This window comes from Martes martes (assembly GCF_963455335.1).
Source record: "Martes martes genome assembly, chromosome: X".
Lineage (NCBI taxonomy): Eukaryota > Metazoa > Chordata > Mammalia > Carnivora > Mustelidae > Martes > Martes martes.
Window position 1 is genome coordinate 16,120,332 of NC_137897.1, and position 21,546 is coordinate 16,141,877.

At 34.3% G+C, this 21,546-nt stretch overlaps 1 protein-coding gene across 1 annotated transcript in view; it reads left to right on the forward strand.

Moving 5' to 3' along the window:
• Positions 1-21,546, forward strand: part of CNKSR2 (connector enhancer of kinase suppressor of Ras 2) — a gene marked incomplete at both ends in the record, with an annotated part of 237,468 nt that overhangs the window by 70,872 nt on the left and 145,050 nt on the right. Inside the window, 2 exons of the mRNA XM_080794916.1 lie at positions 1,694-1,896; positions 18,057-18,144. Of these exons, the coding sequence (XP_080651042.1) occupies positions 1,694-1,896; positions 18,057-18,144 (291 nt within the window). The remainder of the gene's footprint in view (positions 1-1,693; positions 1,897-18,056; positions 18,145-21,546) is intronic.

The window sequence follows — 21,546 nt, forward strand, 5'->3', positions numbered from 1 at the left end:
GTATGTGTATATATATGTATGTATATATATGTTTTTATGTAACTTGGTATTTAATGTTTATGTGTCCAAACCCTCCTCTAGTCCCTCATTTTTTCCTCCTCCAAGTTTCTTTTCTTAAATTACCATAGAGGAAATAAATTTCATATGAAGTAGTTACCCAGTGGTTGTTGACTTAATACAGCTAAATTTATTGTGCCATTTGCTTCCCTTTTTCATACCCCTAGTATTTTATCTACCCTTTCACTTAGACATCCCCTCACATATGGCCTTGTGACTTGTAGTCCCATTCTGAACTCTGTCTACTCTAAGCTCTGTAAGCACACAGAAAATCTCCCTGTGCCTCATTGTCCTCAACTGTAAAAGGAGAATAAATCAAACTTAGAATTCATTTGGGCTTCAGAAGCTATCTAAAATTCTTTGGGTTTTATGATTTTCTATAAGGTAGTAATACTTTTAATTTTACACATGACAATAACATATATGCTGCTAAGTAGTTTAATGAAAGTCATCCTTTGAGCAGGTTAACCAGCCTTTCTTGGAGGTGTTTTACAACTCACAATCAGCTCTTTTAAAATTTAATTGTAACTTATGAAATCTTTCCCTAAGGTTTATTTGTGGAGATCTTAGAGTGTTTTGCATTGAATGTGTTTTTTTAAAGTTTATTTATATTGATTCATATAACTTCGTTCTGCATTAATTTATACACATAATATTTAAAGTGAAATAGTAAATATTACTGCAAATTCAAAAGTGAGACCAAGGAAATACAAGAAAACAAAGTTAGCAAAAAGCCAGTATGATTGTTTTCGATGTGCTTCATATTTGACTGTGAGCTAGTGCAACCATGACAAAAATAAAAATTGTTTCATAATTTGTATTATAAAAAGGAGAAAGATTATTGGTTCCACTGAGGAATTAGTTTTCTTCTGGTACCATATTATAGAAGAAATTTCTTATGTGTCATTATGGAGAGGACACAAAATAAAGCTATATTGTATATGATTTATTTCTTTTTCATTTTATTGTTAGGTTGTGCTTTCTTTGCTCACTTGGGGAAAGCAGAATTTTTCATAGCATCTACATTCATGACTATGCATATACTAATAGAATAGATATTTAAAAATAATTACTGGGGTGCCTGGGTAGCTCATTCGGTTAAGCATCTGCCTTCAGCTGGGGTCATGATCCCAACTGGGGTCCTTGGATTGAGCCTCTGTGCTGGGCTTCCTACTCAGCAGGGATCCTGCTTCTGCCTTTCCCTCTGCTCCACCCCCAGCTCATGCTTACATGCACTCTTTATCTCTCAAATAAGTAAAACCTTTTAATAAAAAAATAATTACTGATAAAAATGAATTTCACAAGTAAATGAACTTAAGTTTGGGTTTAAAAAAATGCTTATGAGTCCTAATAATCTTTCTTTCTTGTGTGGCATAGTTCCAAGAGATAATACCCTTCTCTTTGCATGTTCACACTAGCATTTAACACATTTTATTGTAATTTGTTCATCTGACATTTGCCCATTTGATCCTCACTTGACTGTGGGCTCTTCTGGGCCAGGAATTCTATCTTATTCATTTTAACTCTTAGTACTAATTTTATTGCCTGTACATAGTAACATATTCAGTAAATATTTTAGTGAATGAATATAATATTGACTTCAAGTATATTTGTTTTCTCTCTTTTTATAATTCAGAATTATGGCTTGGAAACAGAAAATCTAAAAACCCTTTCTCACAAGCTGAATGCATCTGCCAAAAATCTACAGAATTTTATAACCGGGAGGAGAAGGAGCGGCCATTATGATGGGAGAACAAGCCGAAAATTGCCAAATGACTTTCTGACTTCGGTTGTGGATCTGATAGGAGCAGCCAAGAGTCTGCTTGCCTGGTTGGACAGGTAAAATATTCCACATGTTTCCTAAGTAATCTTCCTCAGACACTATCTTGAATATAACATTATTTCATGTGTTCTCGTGAAAGAGTTGGATAGGTAAAGGAATAGCATGTTACGAATGTCTGATTACGATTCATCAAAATATAGGGGTATGATCAAATAGACATTAATCATTTGTAAATTTTTGTATCTAAGTAGCCAATTAATAATTAGTCCCTGACAGTTTCAGAATACCTTAACTGCTTTACAAGCAAAGTCATTTTTTGGCTGTCACAAGACTGATAGTACTGTTTTAACTCCTAATTTTCTTTATTCTTTGTATTAATTGGTCATATTTAAGGGAATGAGCATTAGGATTCTATTTACTATTTTAAATGGGTAATTAGACTCTGAGACTTTAATAGCATGCAGTGCATGTCTCCTTACCTTGCTAAATTCATTCTTCATTATTACTTACATTGTACAATCTTGGATATCATAAACACAGTTTAAGATTTTTTTCTAGTTAATTTTTATTTATCTTAGAACACATAAACTAACAAAAATTTTCATGATATAAAATGAAAAAATTTTAAAATATGTGGTTAAACATTGTAATGGTAAAACAAATTACAATTTTTTAATTAAGCTCTTTACTTTCATTTTTAGGATTTTTTTGTAAGGGATATGTACTATGGTATTATGGTGGTTAAATAACCAAATTTTAAAATACATTTTCTCTCTCATAACAAATTCTGGTAATACATAATTTTACCAGAATTCTTTCTTGAGTAAATGTCAGTGAGATATACATTATATATAATATTTTGCCTTTTTAAAAATCTGAGGCCTTATATAAAAATAAATATTTGTATTTTTAAACTAAAAGCTAAGATAATTTAACTGATATTATCTAAATTTATATATATTAATAATAACATATAATATGATGATACTAAATCCAAATCTTAATACTATGCTCTGGGTCATTAGCTTTTTGATAATTAATTGCTGGACAAAATATTTCTTTTGCATTATGACATCATTAAAATTTAATTCTCATAATTGTCAAAAGTATATTTATCAATTGTTTAAAGTTGTTGCACTTTAAATATGTAAATTCTATAAGTTTCATAATGATCAATAAGTAAAATATATTTAAAGATTTTATTTCTTTATTTGACAGAGGGAGAGATCACAAGTAGGCAGAGAGGCAGGCAGAGAGAGAGGGGGAAGCAGGCTCCCTCTTGAGCAGAGAGCCCGATGCGGGACTCGATCCCAGGACCCTGGGATCATAACCTGAGCTGAAGGCAGAGGCTTTAACCCACTGAGCCACCCAGGTGCCCCTAAGTAAAATATATTTAAAATATGGCTTAGTCCTTAAGTAATGTAATATATTTGTTTCAGAAGGCTTTTCAGTAATTATAAAGCTTAAAGAACACATGCTCGATTTTAGTTATATCCTCTTACACTATGACCTGCTCTATAATTGTGAATTTGCTCGACCTTAATAAATGTATTTAGTAAATTTCATTTTATATTCTTTTTACACTAGTACTTGTCAAATATGAATATAGAATATTTTTACTTTTTAGTGGCTAAAATGGCTGTCTATAGTCATATAAATAGCTTCTAGAACACTATGATAATTTCTGACATTTTACTGTATTACATAATTTTTTATTGTGACTTTTTTTATCATCTAAGAAGATGCTTTTAGTAAATGCCAGTTCACCTACAAACACATATCAGTGCACGCACACATACAAACACCACGCATAACACTCCATGAAGTCAATCAGTAGTATTTTGTGTTTGTTTCATAGGAAGGGAAAATGTGATAAAAAGCCTGAAGAAAATAATTTAAATAATCTGTTTGGCTTCTATTTCTGCAAAGGTTTTCACAATGCTTATTTTGTATTCCATCATACCACAGTGATTGATTAAATCAAAATTTAATATTTTGACCGTAAAAATGAAGTGGAAGGAAGGAAAAAAAGGAAAAAAAAGGAAAGGATAAAAAAAAGGAAAAAAAAAGACAATTTTGTGATAACTTTAAAATCATCTGCTGAGACTGTAAATTGAAAAAAGAAACTGAAGTTTATATTTTGAAGATCTTTCACAGAAAATTTCAGCTCCAGGCTGGCTTGCCTATAATGATGACGACTTTAGCAAGCTTAAGTTTTAGAAAGGAAAGAAGGAGGAAAAAAAATTTCTTACATGTTAAGGCATTTGGACTTACCTGAAGGCCTTCAGAACCTGTTTAGTAGGGTAATTGTGTTTAGGCCTCTGGATCTTGATGATTAGTAGGGCTGAAGTGTTGAGAAAGATTAAAGAAGGGTAAGGATAGAAGGAAAAGTAACTTAAGGGGCTATTTTGGGAATTACTCATGCTGCTGCTACTGTTGATGATTTTGATGCTAATACCTCTAGCCACAGTCATTTAATCAAAGCAGCCCCAGGAGGGTTGTCTTCATTTTACAGATAGAAAAACTAGCACTTATAGATGTTAAATTCAAAACCAAATGGCAAGTAAGAGGTGGAATCATTATTCAGTCCAGGCATCTGACTACAGAGTTGATCCTGCTATTTCCTGAGGTTTTTAATTAGAGGAGCAGAAGTGAGGATGGAAGAACGTTAGAGATATTTATACAGATAAATAAGATTCCAGGACCCGTAAGATCTAGAGACGACAAGAGGCATCTAGGTATTTGACTTTGCTGGCCCAGTGGATGGTGATGCCATTATCAAAACAGGAACAAGTTATGGTGGAAGATGAATGTTGAGTTGAGTGAGGCATGATAAACTGTGGGAAGTTCTTTAGATTATTGCTGCTCAGAAAAAATACATGATCTATAGAGACTTGGGAATAGTTAAAATATAGGTGATAAAGTCACAGATGTATTAATACGGTGGTCTGGGGAGAGTTTTAGAATGGATTCCTTTTATTCTGCTCTATTTGTCTTCTGTACCACTTATACCCTTCTAACATTATATCATTTTCTTGTGAATTGCTGTTTTTGTCTGATTATATGATGTATGCTTCAAGAGAGCAGGGAAATTCATCTGATTTGTTTACTGCTGCCACAATTATCTAGAAGAGTTCATGGCCTAGAGTGGGTGCTCAATAAATATTTTTGAGTAAATGAAAAGAACTGGGATACGGAGTGAGCTCTGTGACCCACCAACAACTGAAGGATGAGTAGAAGTGCAGCTTGGGGGAAAAAATGAGAAGGCATAACCGAAGAGGTAGGAGAGAATTAGATGAGAGTGTGTCACGGAAGCAAAGGTAGTGAAGAGGTATTTGTTTGTGGGTTTGTGGTGTTTTTTTTTTTTTTAGATTTCAGTATTTTCTTTTTTCCAACTTTACTGAGCTGTAATTGACAAATAACTACGTAAGTTTAAGATATACAGCATATTTAAGATACACATACATATATGTATCAAATTATATATATAATATATACATTTATATATATTATTTATATATATATTTTATATATATAAAATTCATTTCTTGTTTTTCATTTCACTATATATATACACACACATATATATATATATAGTGAAATGATTACCGCAGTAAGGTTAGCTAATACATCCATCACCTCATTTAATTACTTTTTTTGTCTGAGTTGTGAGAACATTTAATATGGTAGTAGAGTTTTAGGGGGAAAAGGAGGTGGTGAGTAGGGGCAAATGTTGCTGAGTGATTAGGTAGTTTGAGAACTGAAAGTATGTAGCGAATGAGGGAATCAGAATATATGTGACCATACTAGCAACAGTTTAGTGATTTTATTTAGAAGTCATGACAACTGGAATATATGAATTGGTTATGAATTAAAGGTGAGAATTCCTCTCTGAAGAAATTTTTCTGTGAGATGGTTTGTAGTTCAGAATAGCTTTGTGTAATGTTAACTTCCGTTTTTCATAGATTCTTAAATTTTTAGTGGTGATAGAAGAGAGGTAAATGATGAATACTACTTCTATATTTGGGAGCTTGACTTTGCTTCCTCCTCTACCGTGGATTGTATGAATATCTTAACTGTTCCTTGGCTAATATAAATTTCACAAGGTCCTGAAATCAATTTAAATATAATAGGACTTTATCTATAACTATGCCAGGTAAAATGCTTAGGCTGTTTGTTTTCCTGACGGTAACCCAGACTTTTATCAGAGATTATTAGTGGGCCTGTATTTAAGTTATATTTTTATTCCTTTCAAAGAAAAAGAAGTTTTCTGGGTAGCAACAAGAACACAAGACAACATTTCATATGTCCTCTTGTTTCACTGTGTCCTACAAGCTACACAGAAAACAAAATGCATTAATCATTGCTAGAATAGCCAAAAGAACAGTGTTCTCCATGACCATGATTGCGAATCCTGGCCAAGATGCATCATGAAGTAGTGCAAAGGAGCAAAAGGCTGAGAAAGGGTTGAATTTCAGCTCTGCCTCTAGTCCTGAGTAATCTTGAACCTTAACTTTTGTTTTTATTTTCTTTTTAAAATAGGATATAAAACCTGCAGAATTTGAAGTTCTCTTCTAAGCACTACTATTCTATAATTCCTTGACCTTGTTCACCAAAGGCATATGAGGAATATATCAAACTTATTTCCTTCTTAATAATATCAAAGGATGAACACTAACAACATTTGTTAGTTACTTGTAGAATCATTATTTAACTCCCTACCTCATCTCTAAATAAATTTAGTTAATAATTTTAAGTTCTTGAACAAAACTAAGCTCTTTATGCTTTCTTTATAAAAGGTAAGAATGTGTCCTGTCTTGTTTATTTTTGTTTGCTTTTGAAGAAGTTAGAACTTAGGTACTTAATTATAAAAATTTCCATACAAAAGACATTGACCAAAAATTCTTAATATTTTAATCTGTTGGTGTAGACTTATTTTAATTTAAAGAAACAGTGATAAATATTTTGGCATTAAATTTTGTACTGCATTTTGGGAAGAACTTGCATGCATGGCAATATGATATGTGTTTATTGCAATATTTATTTTATCACTTGAAAGGGGAGAGAGGAAAAGAAAGAATAAGTGAAAACCTTGAATTTAGTTGTAGATACTGAACTAGATGCTTCATATATATCAGCTCACTGAATTCTCATAAAGCAGGTGTCATTATTCCCATTTTACATATGAAACAGTAAGTAACTTGCCTAAAGTCATTCTTCTACCAAGAAAATTAAAATTTGAATCTATTTTTGTTTGATACCAAAGCCCTTCTTGTTTTTCATTTGTCATGTTCTTTTGTCATGCTACATCTCCTTTCCAATGTTGACTAATTCTTAAAAATTTTGAGGAAGTTATTCTTAGGAATGCAACATATATAAACATTTATTTTCATTTTGGTATTTCTCTTCAAGTGCTAAACAAGAGTGTCACTTTTCTGATTTTGGCCTAGATACTTAAAAATCACTATATAGAATTTTAATTTATAGAAAATTTAGTTCACATTCTACTTTGAAGGCATCAGTGAGATATCTTTTAATATCATTGAAAACCTTTTGGGACTCCTGGATGGCTCAGTCGGTTAAGCATCTGACTCTTGAGTTCAGCCCTGGTGATTATCTCAGGGTTGTGAGATTGAGTCCCACATTGGGCTCTGCTCTGGGCATGAGGCCTAATTAAGATTCTCTCTTTCCCTCTCTCCCTCTGCCCCCACCCCTGCTCCCACGCACATGCTCTTTCTCTCTCTTAAAAAAAGTAAAAACCTTTTGAAGTTTTAAGACTTAAAAGTTAGGGGGGAAATGTTTACAATTCACAAAACCTTCAATTTCAGTGGAGCTTTCATCCAAATAAAATTCATTTTCAAAAACCAGTCATCTGTTGAGGGGCATCTGACAATTATCATATGATTTCACTCATATGTGGGACATAAGGAATAGCACAGAGGATCATAGGGGAAGGGAGGGAAAACTGAAGGGGAAGAAATCAGAGAGGGAGACAAACAAACCATGAGAGACTATAGACTCCAGGAAACAAACTGAGGGCCTCAGAGGGGAAGTGGGCAGGGAGATGGGGTAATAAGGTGATGAGTATTAAGGAGGGCATGTGTTGTGTTGAGCACTGGGTATTATACACAACTAATGAATCATTGAAAACTACATTAAAAACTAATGATGTACTATATGTTGACTGACTGAACATAAAAAAAAAGCTCTTTACATTTCTTAAATCATATAAAATCTAAGCATAACGAAATTGCTGTTTATCCCTTCCATTTTAAATATTTACTTGAATGAAGCAGCAGACTTTCCCTGAGGAAGAGCTTCAGAGATTAATCACATTTGGTAGCTTTACTGTTTATTTTCAATGCATGGTTTACTTGTCTATTTTTAACCTACATCCTGCTGCTCTTCACACCTCATCTTTCTTGCAGTTTTATAGGGCTTTGCCAAGTCAATCTATACTTAGAGGGTTAGAGATAACTGTATGTATCACATTGTACAGTAACATCATTAACAGTGTTTGTAAGTATTATTTATAGAAAAGGTTTATTTTGTTAATTATAGCAAAAGTTCATTATTTCCTCTCATTTTTTAGCATTCACACCTAATTCCAACTGTTTGTAAACTACCTTTCAAGACCATTCTATTTTGAAGAGATCAAGGAGATATTATCTTTTTATGTCATTGAAAACTTTTAAATGTTTAAGGCACAAGAGTAGAGTGACAAGGCAAAAATATTTTCTTTGAAATCTTTTGCCCTATCTAAAAAAAAAATGGTTGAACTGATTTCTTCTTCCATAATGGAAAACTGTAGGACAAAAGCTAATTGTATACTAGGAAAAAAATTACAAAAACCAAATTACCTCAAACACTACCAGATATGTAGCCCGCTGTTGCTTGGCCTTCTTTCCTCTCGCATGCTCATTGCTCTCACTTGGCACCTCTTTAAAAAAAAAAAAAAAAGATGTTATTTTATTCATTTGACAGAGAGACACAGCGAGAGAGGGAACAGGAGCAAGGGGAGTGGAAGAGGGAGAGGAAAGCTTCCTGCCAAGCAGGGAGCCCGATGCAGGGCTTGATCCCAGGATTCTGGGATACTGACCTGAGCTGAAGATAGACACTTAAACAACTGAGCCACCCAGGTGCCCTCACTTGGCACCTTTTGTTCCAGAGATAAGCACTAATGTTAAAACTGCCACTGTTCATGGACTGCGCTCAGGCTCAGCAGTGCCAACCTGAGAAATAGTAAGGCAGTCCAGATATCCTTATTAACTTCTTAGCTTTTTAGTATTCCTTCTGGGCTTCTAATTTGTTTAGCATTTCTGAACCACTAATAACTTTTCCATAAGTGAAATACTTTTGTTGGAATAGAACGTACAAAGAATACTTTCTTACAGGGTCATAAACCTTTGCACTTGAAAGAATTATAAGCATTGTATTATCCATATGGTGATTTAAGAAGAACAGTTGCTTAACTTTTTTTTTTTAAGATTTTTATTTATTTGCCAGAGAGAGAGTACACACAAGCAGGCAGAGAGGCAGGCAGAGGCAGCAAGAGAAGCAGGCTCCCTGCCGAGCAAGGAGCCCGATGCGGGACTCCATCCTAGGACCCTGGGATCATGACCTGAGCCAAAGGCAGTGGCTTAACCAACTGAGCCACCCAGGTGTCCCTGCTTAACTTTTTTTAATTTTATTTTTTCAGTGTTCCAAGATTCATTGTTTATGCACCACACCCAGTGCTCCATGCAATATGTGCCCTCCTTAGTACCCACCACCAGGCTCACCCAACCCTCCACTCTCCTCCCCTTCAAAACCCTAGTTTGTTTCTCAGAGTCCAGTCTCTCATGATTTGTCTCTCCCTCCGATTTACCCCAACTTTTAAGATCTAAATAGGATAGTTCCTGTAATGGCTGTTTATTGATGAGCCAAGGAATTTTTTTTAAACTTTCTGGCATCAGAAAGCTTTCCTGCCATGAATTTAATATCCTTTACTTGGAGTCACTGTGTTCATTTTTGTAAGTAGCCTGAGCTCTAGCTTGGCCTTTTTTTTTTTTTTTCTTCAGACTGAAAAATAAATTTCTCTTTCTTTTTTTGTTTTGTGTATGAACTGATTGTGCTCATGTACTCTACAGAGCTCTGTTTCTTTATCTAGATGATCATTAAGTCATGACTGAGTAATCATCTTCAGTAACTCATAAAGATTGGAACCTGTCAGTCTTCATTTATTTACATATATGTATAGCCAAAATAATCATACCAAACATTAACATCTTCAGGATAAGAATGGTTCTTTAGTATACTTATACATGATTTGCCTTTAAAATAAAAACTCAGGGGAATTCCCTACAAGAGGATATCAGTGTTTTCTTTAGTGTATGCTTAGAGTTTTTCCCCTAGTTTTCTTGACATTTAATCTTGAGCTAGAAACTTGTCTTACTTGAAATATGAGTGGTCAAGAAAGTGGAAAACATGCCTTAGAATTCAGTTCGCTACAGGCATTGGGTCATCAAATAGATTTTTCCTTTTATATATTTTGAAGATCAAATTTATGGGACAAATCATGCTGTATTTCATCTTATCACTTTTGAATGAAGTTTTTAGATTTTATTAACAGACTTTGACCTTTTCAAGCCTAAGAACCTAAACTATTTCTACTCATGCCAGAAGCATGTTGAATTCTTAATTAAAATGCCAATTTTTATGCTTCAGTGCAACAAAAATGGCCTTTACTTTTAAAAAAATTATTTTGTCTTAGAAATGTTTATATTTTACATCTTTTTAAAAAATGGCTTTATTGAGGCCTAATTTAAATTCTATAAAATTCACCCATTTTAGGTGTACAGTTTAATGAGCTTTAGTAGATTCAGATACACCTATGCAACATCTCTATATTCCAGTTTCAGACAACTTTCATAAGAATAAATTTTTTAAAGCTGATTACTCACAAAGAAGTTAATTTTTTAAACTGAGAATGTAGATTAATTAATTACATATTTTCCCAATTAACTTTATTTGAATTCGGATTGTCTCTGTTTTAGTAAATTATGGTGAAAAATATACTGAATTTTTGGAATGTAGATTAGTAGAAGACAGCCTAAAATAGGCTATGGTATATAGAATTATTTAGAAAACAATACATTAAAACCACTGGAGAGGGGCACTTGGGTGGCTCAGTCATTAATCGTCTGCCTTTGACTCCCGTCATGATCCCAGGGTCCTGGGATCGAGCCCCACATCAGGCTCCCTGCTCGGCGGGAAGCCTGCTTCTCTCTCTCCCACTCCCCCTACTTGTGTTCCTGCTCTCGCTCTCTCTCCATCAAAAAAATAAATAAAATCTTAAAAAAAACTACTGGAGAGAAAAGGGTCATTTAATAAATAGTATTGGGACACCTGATAAAGCCTGAACCCTAATTTTAAGTATGTCACTTATTTAAGTGGAAAATAAACCCATGAGAAAATACATACAAAAAATGATTGCTAGATGTAGAAAGACTTAAGTATTTAAAAATATGGAATAAAATACAAATGAACATCCCAGTTGACTTTCACTTACAAAAAACTGAAAAATGTGACAAAGTATAAAACAGATGACCAACTGGGAAAAATAAATACTTGCAACAAACATATGAGAAACAGAATGTTAATATGTACTATGTGAATATTACCTTTGTATTTTTTTTAAAGATTTTATTTATTTATTTGACAGAGAGAGAGAGATCACAAGTAGGCAAAGAGTCAGGCAGAGAGAGAGGGGGAAGCAGGCTCCCTGCCGAACAGAGAGTCTGATGCGGGGCTTGATCCCAGGACTCCGAGACCATGACCTGAGCCGAAGGCAGCTGCTTAATCCAGTGAGCCACCCAGGCACCCTTACCTTCGTATTTTAAAAATACCAAAATGTAGTAGATGAGCACATAGACATTTCAAAAGAGAGGACACAGAAATTACTGATAAGATGTATGCACCAAACTTCAGAGCTCGGAATTAAAAACTGATGGAACAAGAAGAAAAGGACAAATCCACAGTTATAATTGGGTATTTCATATCCACTCTCTTGATATTGATAAAACTATCAGACATAAATTCAGTAAGGATTAGAAGAACTGAATGCCACCACAAAAACATTATACAATTGACATTTTTAGAGTACTTCATTCAACAGGAGCAGAATACAAATTCTTTTTAAGTGCCCGTTGGAACATTCACCAGGATAGAACACATCTGCATCATAAGGCATACTTTGACACATTTAAAAGAATTAAAATCCAGGGGTACCTGGGTGGCTCAGTGGGTTAAAGCCTCTGCCTTCAGCTCAGGTCATGATCCCAGGGTCCTGGGATCGAGCCCCACATCGGGCTCTCTGCGCATCAGGGAGCCTGCTTCCCTTCCTCTCTCTCTGCCTGCCTCTCTGCCTACTTGTGATCTCTGTCTGTCAAATAAGTGAATAAAATCTTTAAAAAAAAAGAATTAAAATCCAGTTAGAGTATATTTCTAACCATAATGGAACCAAACTAGAAATCAAACAACACATTTCCAAGTAGTACATGGAAAAAAGAGGAAGTCTCAAGGGAAGTAAAAAAATATATTAAACAGAATGAGAAGAGAACAAATAATAACTTTTGTGGCACACAGTGATAAAAGAAAAATTTATAGTACTGAATGCTTATATCAGAAAAAAAAATCTCACCAATCAGCTAAGCTTCTATTTTAAGAAAGTGGGAAAATAATAGCTAATCAATGTGTATAAATTTTCAGTTAAGCAAGATGAACATTTCTAGAGGTCTCATATAAAATATTGTACCTGTAGTTAATGATACCATCTTGTACACTTAAGGTTTTGTAGAGGGTAAATCTTGTGATAAGTATTCTTATAATAAAAGAAAATAGAAAAATAAGAACAAAATAAAACTAAAGCAAAACAGGGTAATAATGACAAAGGATTAAAAATCACTGAAACTGAAAACAAACACAGTGGAAAAGTTGATCAAAATAAAAGGATCATGAAGGAATACTACAAATAGGTCTTCATACATAAATTTTACAGCTTAGACGAAATTGACCAATTTCAGTTCCTTAAAAAAACACAAACCAAAATTTACTTAAGATGAAATATTATCAATAATCCATTGAGTATTAAAGAATTTGAATTGTACTTAGAAACATTTTTTGTTGGGATATAAAAGGTCCAGGCCCAAATGATTTCCTTGGTGGATACTACTATATGTTTAAAGAGGAAATAATGCCAATTCACACAATGTTCCAGAAGATAGATGAGTAGGTAATTCTTCCCATCTCATTTTATGAGATGATCACGATCCTGATCCCAATACTCGATGAAAACAGTACAAAAAAAAGAAAACTGTGGACTGGTATCTTATGAACTTATATGTTAACTTGTTAACTTACATGTTAAAATCCTCCACAAAATATTGGTAGACCCAATCCAACCATATATAAATATAATTATACACCATGACTAAGTAGGAGTTATCCCAGGTATGCAATGCTGCCTTAACACTCAAAAATAAATCAGTGTAACCCACCACATCAATGGGTTAAAGAATGAAAATCATATGATGTAATGTAAAAAAGAGCATTTGGTAGAATCCTATAAAAAAAAGAGCATTTGGTAGAATCCTATAAAATCCTATAAAAAATCCTATAAAATCTTATAAAAAATCCTATAAAATCCTATAAAAAAAGAGCATTTGGTAGAATCCTATACCATTCCTTTAGAAAAATTCTCAGCAAGGTAAGAACAGACTAGTAATACCTGAACTTGATATAAAGCATATATAAAATGCAACAGCTAAACTTACACTTTCATTATGAAATACTGAATGCTTTCCTCTTAAGACTGGGAATAGGGTAATACTGTCTGATATCATCCCTTCAATTTAATAACCTATTGGATGTCATATCAAGGGCAGTAGGCAAAAAAAGGAAACAAAAGGCCTAGAGATTAGAATGAAAAAATAAAACCTCCCCTATTTGCAGATTATATATATCCTTGGATAGAAGATTCCAACCTATCTACAAAACATCTGTTAGAACTAATAAGTAAATAGCAAGGTTGTAGGATACAAAGTCCACACACAAAAATTAATTAGATTCCTGTATACTAACAATGAATAACTAGAAACCAAAATTAAAAACACGGTACAATTTACAGTTGCTTCAAAAGTAGTGAGTTGCCTACACATAAATTTAGCAAAATATCTACAGGATCAGTATGTGAAAACTATAAAACACTGATATAGGATATCAAATAAGATAAAATAAATGGAGATGCATGCTGTATACTATGTTCATGGATTGGAAGACTCAGTAAAAATATCCATTCTCAAGTCTCTCTACAGATATAATGAAATTCTTATGAAAATTCCAGCAGGATTTTTGTATAGCCACAGGCTGTATGATTCTAAGTTTATATTAGAAAGAAAAAAACTAGAGTTGTATATCAGTTTTGAAAAAGATATTACTCAGTTTGAACTATTATATAACTATAGTAATCAAAACTGTTGGTGGTGACTGGATAGACTCTGAGAGTCCAGACTGTTCCTTTATAGGTCTGGTTAGCTGATTTTTTTAAAAAGATTTTATTTATTTATTTGACAGACAGAGATCACAAGTAGGCAGAGAGGCGGGCAGAGAGAGAGGAGGAAGCAGGCTGTCCGCGGAGCAGAGAGCCCGATGCGGGGCTCGATCCCAGGACCCTGGGATCATGACCTGAGCCGAAGGCAGAGGCTTTGACCCACTGAGCCACCCAGGTGCCCCTGATTAGCTGATTTTTGACAGTGGAGAATGGACAGCCTTTCACAAATGGTTTTGGAGCAGTTGGATAGGCATAGGGGAGAAAGTGAAACTTGACCCAGACCTTACACCTTATGTAAAAATTGACTCAAAAATGGACCACAGATCTAAAGGCAAAACATAAAACTATAAAACTTTCATAAGAAAATATGACTTATGATCAGGTGAAGATTTTCTGAGATATAGGACTAAAGGTATAATCCAGAAAAAATTAGTAAGTTTGACCTCATTAAAATTAAAAACCTGGTATGCTAAAGATCCTGTTAAGAGGATGGAAAGACAAGCCATGGACTGAGAAGAAATATTACAGGTCACCTATTCAACAAATAATTTGCATACAAAATGTGTTAGGAACTCTCTAAATTCAACAGTAGGAATACTAAAAATTCAAAAGCAAATGGACAAAGGGTGTGAGGAGCCATTTCACTGAAGACTATATATATATATAGATAGGAAATATGCACATGAGGCTGTTCAGTATCATTACCAATTAGAAACCCACTCAGGAAATACAGATAACTATTAGATATAGGTAATAAATAACATAAATATAGATAAAACACCTTGGTGGGATTAAAGACCTCAGTGTGAGACCTGAAACCATAAAAATCCTAGAAAAGAATATAGGCGTTTATTTCTCTGACATTGGCCATAGCAACTTCTTTCTAAATATGTCGACTGAGGCAAGGGAGAGAAGCAAAAATAAACTACTGGGACTGCATCAAAATAAAAAGCTTCTGCACAGTGGAGGAAACAATAAAACTAAAAGGCAACTTATGGAATGGGAGAAGATGTTTGCAAATGATGTATCTGATAACAGGTTAGTATCCAAAATATATAAAGAACTTATAAAACTCAACACCCAGAAAACAAATAATCTAATTAAAATAGGTCAGAAGACATGAAGAGAGATTTTTCCAAAGAAGACATCCAGATGGCCAACAGACATATGAAAAGATGCTCAACATCACTGATCATCAGAGAAATGCAAATTGAAACTACAATGAGATATCACATCATACCTGTCAGAATGGCTAAGATCAATAACACAAGAAACAGGTATTGGTGAGGATGAGGAGAAAAAGGAACGCTCAAGCACTGTTGGGAATGCAAACTGGTGTGGCCACTGTAGAAAACAGGATGGAGATTCCTCAAAAAATTAAAAGTACAATTACCATAGGATCTAGTAATTCCACTACTGGGTGTTTACCCAAAGAATACAAAAACACTAGTTCAAAAAGATAGAGGCACCCCTATGTTTATTGCAGCATTGTTTACAATAACTAAAATATGGAAGCAACTGAAGTGTCCATGGATAGATGAATGGATAAAGGAGAAGTGCTGTATATATACAATGGAATATTATTCAGCCATAATAAGAAGGAAATTTTGCCATTTTCAACAACACAAATGGACCTAGAGGATGTGATGCTAAGTAAAATAAGTCAGAGAAAAACAAATCCCATATGATTTCACTCGTGTGGAATTCAAGGGAAAAAAGACAAATGAGCAAAGGGGAAAGAAAGGTGACAAAGCAAGGAACAGACTCTTAACTCTAGAGAACAAACTAAACTGATGGTTACCAGAGGAGAGATGGGTCGGGGGATGGGTGAAATAGTTAATGGGGATTATGGAGTGCACTGGTCATGATGAGCAACAGGTGATTAAAATAAAAACTTTTTAAAAAAGAAGAAATATTTTGGGGGAATTCAAATTATATAGCTAACAGAATGGCCAACATCAAAAATATGTAAGTGAAAAATAGGTTTAAAAAATGTAACCAATAAAGGATATCTCTTACACAGACTTATGTGAGAGTGGGAGGTGCTTGAGTTGTAGAGTTTGCTAGAAGAAACAAATTATTTATAACCCAGAGGCAGTTCCATATATGCATTTTTAGTAAATTGCCTGAAGAGATATCAAATAGAAGGAGGTCTAAAGCACTAAGGATGCAATAATTTCACTAAATTTTCACCTCCATGCCTTCTTTTATATTAGTGATTTTATTTTCTTTTCATTAAACTGAGCCTCCCAAATCCTATAAAATTTGGCCTTAAAAAACCTGATGGGCATTCACAGGTGAGAGTGGATAAGAAGTAATGGAAAGTCACTATGAATTCTTTTGGTGGCAAAACACTTGGTAAGAAAGACTGCTGCTATTTGTCTCTGACAACCTTGTAAATATAAACCTTATACCAGAATATATTTGTTATTTGTCTACCACATTATTTGAAAAAAGGATGTGAAGTGGCATTAATAATTGGTTTATTACAAGATAAAACCTAGTAAGTAAGTTCATAGAGGCAGTATATGTATATTAGTGTTTAACTCTGTGGAGTGTGGGTTCAGACTTCCTTGGTTTGAATACCAGCTCCTCCCACTTACTAGTTGCCACTTAACCTTTTTGTATCTCAGTGTTCTCATATGTTAAATGGGAATAATAGTGGTGCCTACTACATAGAAGCTTTGTGAAAATAACTTATTACATGTAAAGCATTTAGAAGAGTACCTGGCACATAATAAGTCCTCAGTAGGTGTTAGCTCTCATTACTAGCTCTGAATCGTGAATGTTTCAAGAAGATACTATATTCAGAATCTTCACTTGAAAATAAACTAAAATATTGTCTTTGTTTAAAGTACTCCTTCATTTGTTTTATTTTAGGTGTAGTGAAGAGACCTTATAGGTACCAAAGAACCAATAAATATCACAAACTAAAAAAAGAAATTTGATGAAAAGCAAACATTATGTTTCTTGGGGTGCCTGGGTGGTGCAGTCAGTTATGCTTCCAAGTCTTGGTTTCTGCTTAGGTCAAGATCTCTGGGTTGTGAGATCAAGCCCTGAGTCAGTCTGCTTGAGATTCTGTCTGTCCCTCTGCCCCTCCTTGCCACATACTCTCTCTTTCTCTAAAATAAATAAATAAAATTTTTAGAGAAAAAAAAAGAAAAGTAAACATTATGTTTCTTGAATTTACTTCTCTTCTAATTTCTGAATTAAAAATAAAATAATTTAAAAAAATAAAATTTCTGCATTTTCATCTAAAATATATAATAATTTTTTTTTCTAAAATCTGAATACTTTTTGTCGCTTTGTGAACTTTAGAACAACTCATTTCCTATCATTCAAGATCTTGACTTAAGGCTTTTGCGTTTGGGGACTTTCAAAATCTGTTCCTATTTTTTTAAAAGATATTATTTATTTATTTGACAGAGAGACACAGTGAGAGAGGGAATACAAGCAGGGGGAATGGGAGAGGGAGGAGCAGGCTTCCCACCAAGCAGGAAGCCTGATACGGGGCTCAATCCCCCCTGGGATCATGACCTGAGCCAAAGGCAGACACTTAATGACTGAGCCACACAGGTGCCCCAAAATCTGTTCCTATTGCTCACAATTTTCGTTTTCCCTTTATAGGTCACCATTTGCTGCTGTCACAGACTACTCAGTTACAAGGAATAATGTCATACAGCTCTGCTTGGAATTGACGACAATAGTGCAACAGGTATTAGCTGATAACCTTTCTTTCTGTTAATTTATTATCTATTTCATACTCTAACAACGCAAAGTATTCCTTTTTACCAATAGTTTATAAGATACTGGTTTGGGAGTTTCTTACTCTAAGACAAATGGTTCTAAATAAACTTACATATGATTTGAGAAACTATTCATGTAGCCCAATAAGCAAGCTTTTTATTTACCAGAAGATGTAAAAAAGTAAACTGAACCTCTAGAGAAATCACTATTAGATTGTAGGTCTGGTAGTCTCACGTTTTAGTGGGAAGGGTTGTACTTCCTTTCACAAAATGAAATTGCCCCATTTAGATAACAGCTAAAACTTTTGCTCTAAGGCGCTGTTCTTTAGTTTCACTTATATATTGCACATATGAGAAAATATACATAATAGCTTTTAACAGTGATCTATTTACATGTCCTAGTTTCTTACTTTAAATATTATCCAACCCAACGATCCCCAAATCAAATGCCTTCAGGAGTGCTGCAGCTAATATAAATGTTTGAATCAAGCCTAGGACAAGGTATGAAGAAACATTATAGTGGTAAATTGACTAGTACATATTTTACAATATTTAATTAAAGGTAATAATAAAACACATCTGTGAAGTCTGAAGCCCACTGTTACCATGCTGCTTAAGCCCCAGTGGCAGCCTGTTGCCTCTGTGTTCTCAGGCCCAGCATTTGTTAACCTATCCAGTGATGCAGAAAGAAAGCAGATGACAAAATAAGATGATACAGAAGATTACTGGGGAAGCTGATGATTTATTCTTCTACTCCCTGTCCTTTATTACCAGGGCTAATTATAGGAAGAAGAGTAAGTTCATGACTTTTAATTGTGGAACACATCGGACATTCATCAGGACTCTATCATGGCAGTGAGAAAGCAACTCGTGGTTACTCAGAGACATGCGTGGAGATTGTGAATGTTTTTATGAGCTTTGAGATATATTAACAGTCTCACTGCATGTCTTTATATTTGATAGCAGTATATTTAACTTCTGAATTTCAAAAATCTCAACTGGATAATGGGGAGAAGAGTGGTGTTTTAGGACAAAGGTCAACAAACTTTTTTCTAAGAGTCAGATATTGAGGATTTAAGGTTTTATAGGCTGTGTAGTGCAGGCTATCAGGGTGTGTTGCAACTACTCAGCTCTGTTGTAGACCAAAAGGAGCCAGAGACAATGCGTGAATGGTTGGGGGTGGTTAAATATCTGTAAAACATGTTTTGAAAAAAAAGTGCTACAGGGTGAATTTGGCCCATAGGCCATCTTTAGCTTACTGGTGTTCTAGGGCAGTGCTAGGCCAGGGTGGTCTGTAGATGAGCAGTATTATCATCACATGAAAACCTGTTAGAAATTCAGATACTTGGCATACATCCGAAATGTACTGTGGGACGTTCCCAGGAATCTGCATGTTTGCTAGTTTTTCAGGTGATTCTGGTTTTCCTACATTGTTCTAGGGCCCAGGAGTAAAAGCATTAATATAATCTATGGGTTATTTTTCTTATAGTTCTTTATTATCAGTGACACTTCTTAAAAATGTATTTTCTACAACACTATTTCTTTTAAAGACATTAAACTAAACCAAAGATTTGAGGTATGGATAACAGATTATTAGAAATTCTCTCTGATTTAGGGATATATATTACACAGTATTTGTATGATAATCTTGCATAGCCTTTTAATATAGGTATGTGCTCAGTAACAATCTGTATTAAGCAATCCTAATAAAACAAGAATTACTAAGTGCTCCATATCCAGATCTGTGATAACTGTATTATAATTGTTTTGTAAGCTTTTTATTTATACATGAGACCGAAAACAATTGATTAAAGGTAGAATTAAGTGTGAGGATTAAAAATATATATTTTTTAACTTTTTATACTTGAGAAACTCCTATTTATTGTCAGTTCTATGAGAATGTAATCCATCTGATATCAGCTTGCAAGATAACTTCATTTCCAAGCATAATTATGACAGAAAGTTGTGTTTTTCAGTTCTTTCCTCTCCTCCAAACGTCTGGACCTGAATACCCTATTTAAAGTTTGCTTTTGAGTAATTGGACAACTCTCTGTTGCTTTATAAACCGAGAGTGCAAATCTAAATGGCAATTATGTTGTTTTCATGACAAAGAGTACGCAGGTGTATTCATTTTCGCTTGATTAATACAGAATGTTTTCCCATATCAAAAGGGGATCAACAAAGTGATCTTGAAAAAAAATTAGCTTTAGTTAAGTATAGAGCAAGTTCATAAATGAAGAGTTTTCTCTGTTTAGGACTTACAGGTTCCAGAGCATACCTTTTCTAACCTTCAAATGTTACATTGAGAAGAAAGTCTGAAATTATTTTCAGTGAATTAAGATCTTCTGTAGAGAGATTGTCCAGTGGTGAAAGTGTGGCTTATGTCAGATATGATGAACCAACTCCTACCCAGTCTGCTATTTTAAGAATCTATTATCCAGGTGACAAGTGGTTCAGCTTTTGTGTCCAGAATGTATGAATATCTGCTATTGACAACTACTTCACAATAAACATATGCCGTTCTGATACTGCCCTCAGAGGCTGTTTATGCTCTCAGCAGGACCTCTAACAGCTTGCACTGTGTGGCCTGACATTCTCCTTAGGAATCTGCTTCAAGGTATTAATGGGTTTAAGTCTTTCTCTTTACAGGTCAGGAAACATTAGGTAGAGTAGAGAGAGATGTTTTCACAAGTTGAACTGTGTGTACATTCTGACTTGACCACATACAGAATTACTGAAAATACTCCAAATAATTGAAATACTCCAAATATGCTCAGATGTTGAAGGACCTTCTGTACTCTCCACCCACTGTACACTCTGTTCTAAAGAAGATCCCTTGCCCTTCATAGGTCATATTGCTCTAACACTACCTGTTTCTATTTTTTGAAGTTCAGCAGCTTGTAATATATGTCACAGTTCCTTCTAACTCGCTCTCATTTTCCCATGACATGTCCTGTTCCATGTGTCACCTTTAAGATGCTTCTGAACAAAAACCTCTGTACCTAGCTGGTTTTGGTTCTTGCCTTGCCATCCCAACATGCACCTGACCAGATATCTTAAATCATCTACTTTAACTAGGTCTTCTTTGTTGTACCTTTTTAAAAAAGATTTTATTTATTTGAGAGAGAGAGAGAGTGAGAGCACAGGGGCAGACTCCCCACAGATCAGGGAGCCAGACTCAGGACTTGATCCCAGGGCCTTGGGACTATGACCTGAGCCAAAGGCAGACGCTTAACTGGCTGAGCCATTCAGGTGCCCCTATTCTGTTGTACCTTAAAGGAAATGTTAAGATACCATTTTCCCTTAACAAAACGTATTTTCATGACATCCTGATTTAATTTACTTACAAGTATAGAATGTATCATTGTCAT